This window comes from Engraulis encrasicolus, chromosome 15 (assembly GCF_034702125.1).
Source record: "Engraulis encrasicolus isolate BLACKSEA-1 chromosome 15, IST_EnEncr_1.0, whole genome shotgun sequence".
Lineage (NCBI taxonomy): Eukaryota > Metazoa > Chordata > Actinopteri > Clupeiformes > Engraulidae > Engraulis > Engraulis encrasicolus.
In genome coordinates, this window is record NC_085871.1 from 31,479,445 (window position 1) to 31,481,944 (window position 2,500).

The following is a 2,500-nucleotide window of genomic DNA, read 5'->3' on the forward strand; positions in this document are numbered from 1 at the left end:
GTTCTCAGACACATGCAAAAGGTCAAATTCAACTAGCGCATCATCACTTAATAATTGCAGTTATATAAATACATGGTTTAATATTCCCAGTGCACTATTTATCCTAAACTAAAAAAAAGAACCGTGGAGAACCGAAAACCGTGACCTTGATACCGTGATATGAACCGAACCGTGAATTTTGTGAACCGTTCCACCCCTACAACGCCCCCCTGGGGCTCCTCTACGCCCTCTGGAGGGCTGCAGTGCCCCCAATGAGAAACACTAGCCGAACACATCCACAACACCTGTGTAACGGCAATGGAGTCACAGCAAGGTAAAGGAGGGAGAGATGCTCTTTTTTAGCTTCAGACGTCACTCAGTTCACTATATCAGTTTATAGCCGCAGGGTGATGGAAGGCTATGGAGACCAAAGGAGACAAAACAAAAAAGAAAAAGACCCCCAAAAAAGAGGTGGGTTTGGGGGGAATGAAAAGCTGGCTGGTGTTGGAAGGCTCTGGAAACTAAGAAACTAAGAAGGGGGAAAAAAGTTTTAAAAAAAAGTTGAAGAGGCATGAAATCATCTGAGGCATGAAAGTGAATCGCTCTGCTTTGAAGTGAGAGTGAGGCTATTACAATAGCACCCAGTGTAACTGGACACCATCTGCACCGGCAGCTGGGAGGTTGTTGCGGGGGTTAACGATGCCTGACCCTCGTCTCCTGTCTTCTGTCTCCTGTGTGTGTGTGTTTGTGTGTGTGTGTGTGTGTGTGTGTGTGTGTGTGTGTGTGTGTGTGTGTGTGTGTGTGTGTGTGTGTGTGTGTGTGTGTGTGTGTGTGTGTGTGTGTGTGTGTGTGTGTGTGTGTGTGTGTGTGTGTGTTTGTGTGTGTGTGTGTGTGCGTGTGTTCGTGTGTGTGTGTGTGTGTGTGTGTGTGTGTGTGTGTGTGTGTGTGTGTGTGTGTGTGTGTGTGTGTGTGTGTGTGTGTGTGTGTGTCCATGTGCGTGCATGCATGCATGCATGTTTGTGTGTGTACATGTGTGTATCTGCAGGTGGAGGCCAAGCTGATTGACAAGCTGGACAGCCTGATGTCGGAGGGCAAGGGTGACGAGACATACCGAGAGCTCTTCAACAGCATGTGAGTCAATGTGCAGTTTGTGTGTGTGTGTGTGTGTGTGTGTGTGTGTGTGTGTGTGTGTGTGTGTGTGTGTGTGTGTGTGTGTGTGTGTGTGTGTGTGTGTGTGTGTGTGTGTGTGTGTGTGTGTGTGTGTGTGTGTGTGTGTGTGTGTGTGTGTGTGTGTGTGCGCATTTGCTCAAGGTCAAGGGTGATGCGCATATTGAGAACCCTTCCGCAGCATGTGAGTTCACAGATGCTAGAATAGTCGAATAGCACAAACAACACCTCTCTCCCCTATCTTTTTGTGTTTGTTTTTGTTTTTCTCTGTTCCTTTTCCTCTTCCATCTTTCGTGTCTTTCTGTCTTTCTTTCTGTCTTTCTTTCTTTCTTTCTTTCTTTCTTTCTTTCTTTCTTTCTTTCTTTCTTTCTTTCTTTCTTTCTTTCTTTCTTTCTTTCCATCCATCCATCCATCCATCCATCCATCCATCCATCCATCCATCCATCCATTCGTCGTCTGGAGCCCTAAAAGGAGGTCCTGTAATTAAAGAGGCATAGACTGTATTATTATTACAATACTGTATAATTGGAGTATTATAGAAGGTTATTATATTGGAGTATTTTAGATGTGTATTTATACTATAAAATTGCACAAGGATAGCTGAAGTACACGCCATTATATTTCTTCTATATTTCGTCACTAAGATATTTCCTCTGTACAGTATAATGCACACTATAGACATCTGAAATGATCAGTCCTGGCCGTTGTTGATAGGGATCAGGATTTTATGACGAGAAAGCTGTATCAACAACAACGGACATGACAAAGCATCGGCTACAGCTCAAGCCCTTTATTTTGGAAGCCAATGAACTGCATACAGAGCTGCATGTATTGCCTGGCCAGCAAGGCATGTGATACAGGGGTAAAAGTGAGGCGGGCTGTATTATGCCCATCTTGTAGCAGCGAGTGGTAAGTCGTTCAATGAGAGGTGAAGCTATGATGGGGGAGCAAGCGAGACTATAGCCCCTGGGCCTAGGGCCCTCCGTTTTTGGTGATGGAGGCGCTGTCTGGACTGTGGTCGGCTATATGGGGGTGGGGGGGATATCGATGTTTTGCCCTGAGGCCTTGTGTGCTATTATCCCGCCCCTGCTGATTCAATGGAACAGTAAAGCAGTAAAGGAAAGGAGGGCTGGGTTATGTTATGGCCAATGCAACACAGCCATAGCCATGAAATGGTGTGTGAAATGGACCACCTCTCCTGCTTGTAGACATGTTGTTAGCATTGTTTATGTTGGCCATCTGAACCCAGTTTAATGTAGTGTTAGGCTGCTACATGCTATGGTAGCATATTGCTTAATGGTTTGGGCTACCAGAGAAGAGGTTAAATGTCTTTTACACTTTATGTTCTGCATAT

At 45.3% G+C, this 2,500-nt stretch overlaps 1 protein-coding gene across 1 annotated transcript in view; it reads left to right on the forward strand.

The window, feature by feature from the left end:
- The window catches only part of dock4b (dedicator of cytokinesis 4b), a 253,487-nt gene that overhangs the window by 179,581 nt on the left and 71,406 nt on the right, over positions 1 to 2,500 (forward strand). The window contains exon 32 of the mRNA XM_063217387.1: positions 1,025 to 1,110. Coding sequence (XP_063073457.1) covers positions 1,025 to 1,110 — 86 coding nt within the window. The remainder of the gene's footprint in view (positions 1 to 1,024; positions 1,111 to 2,500) is intronic.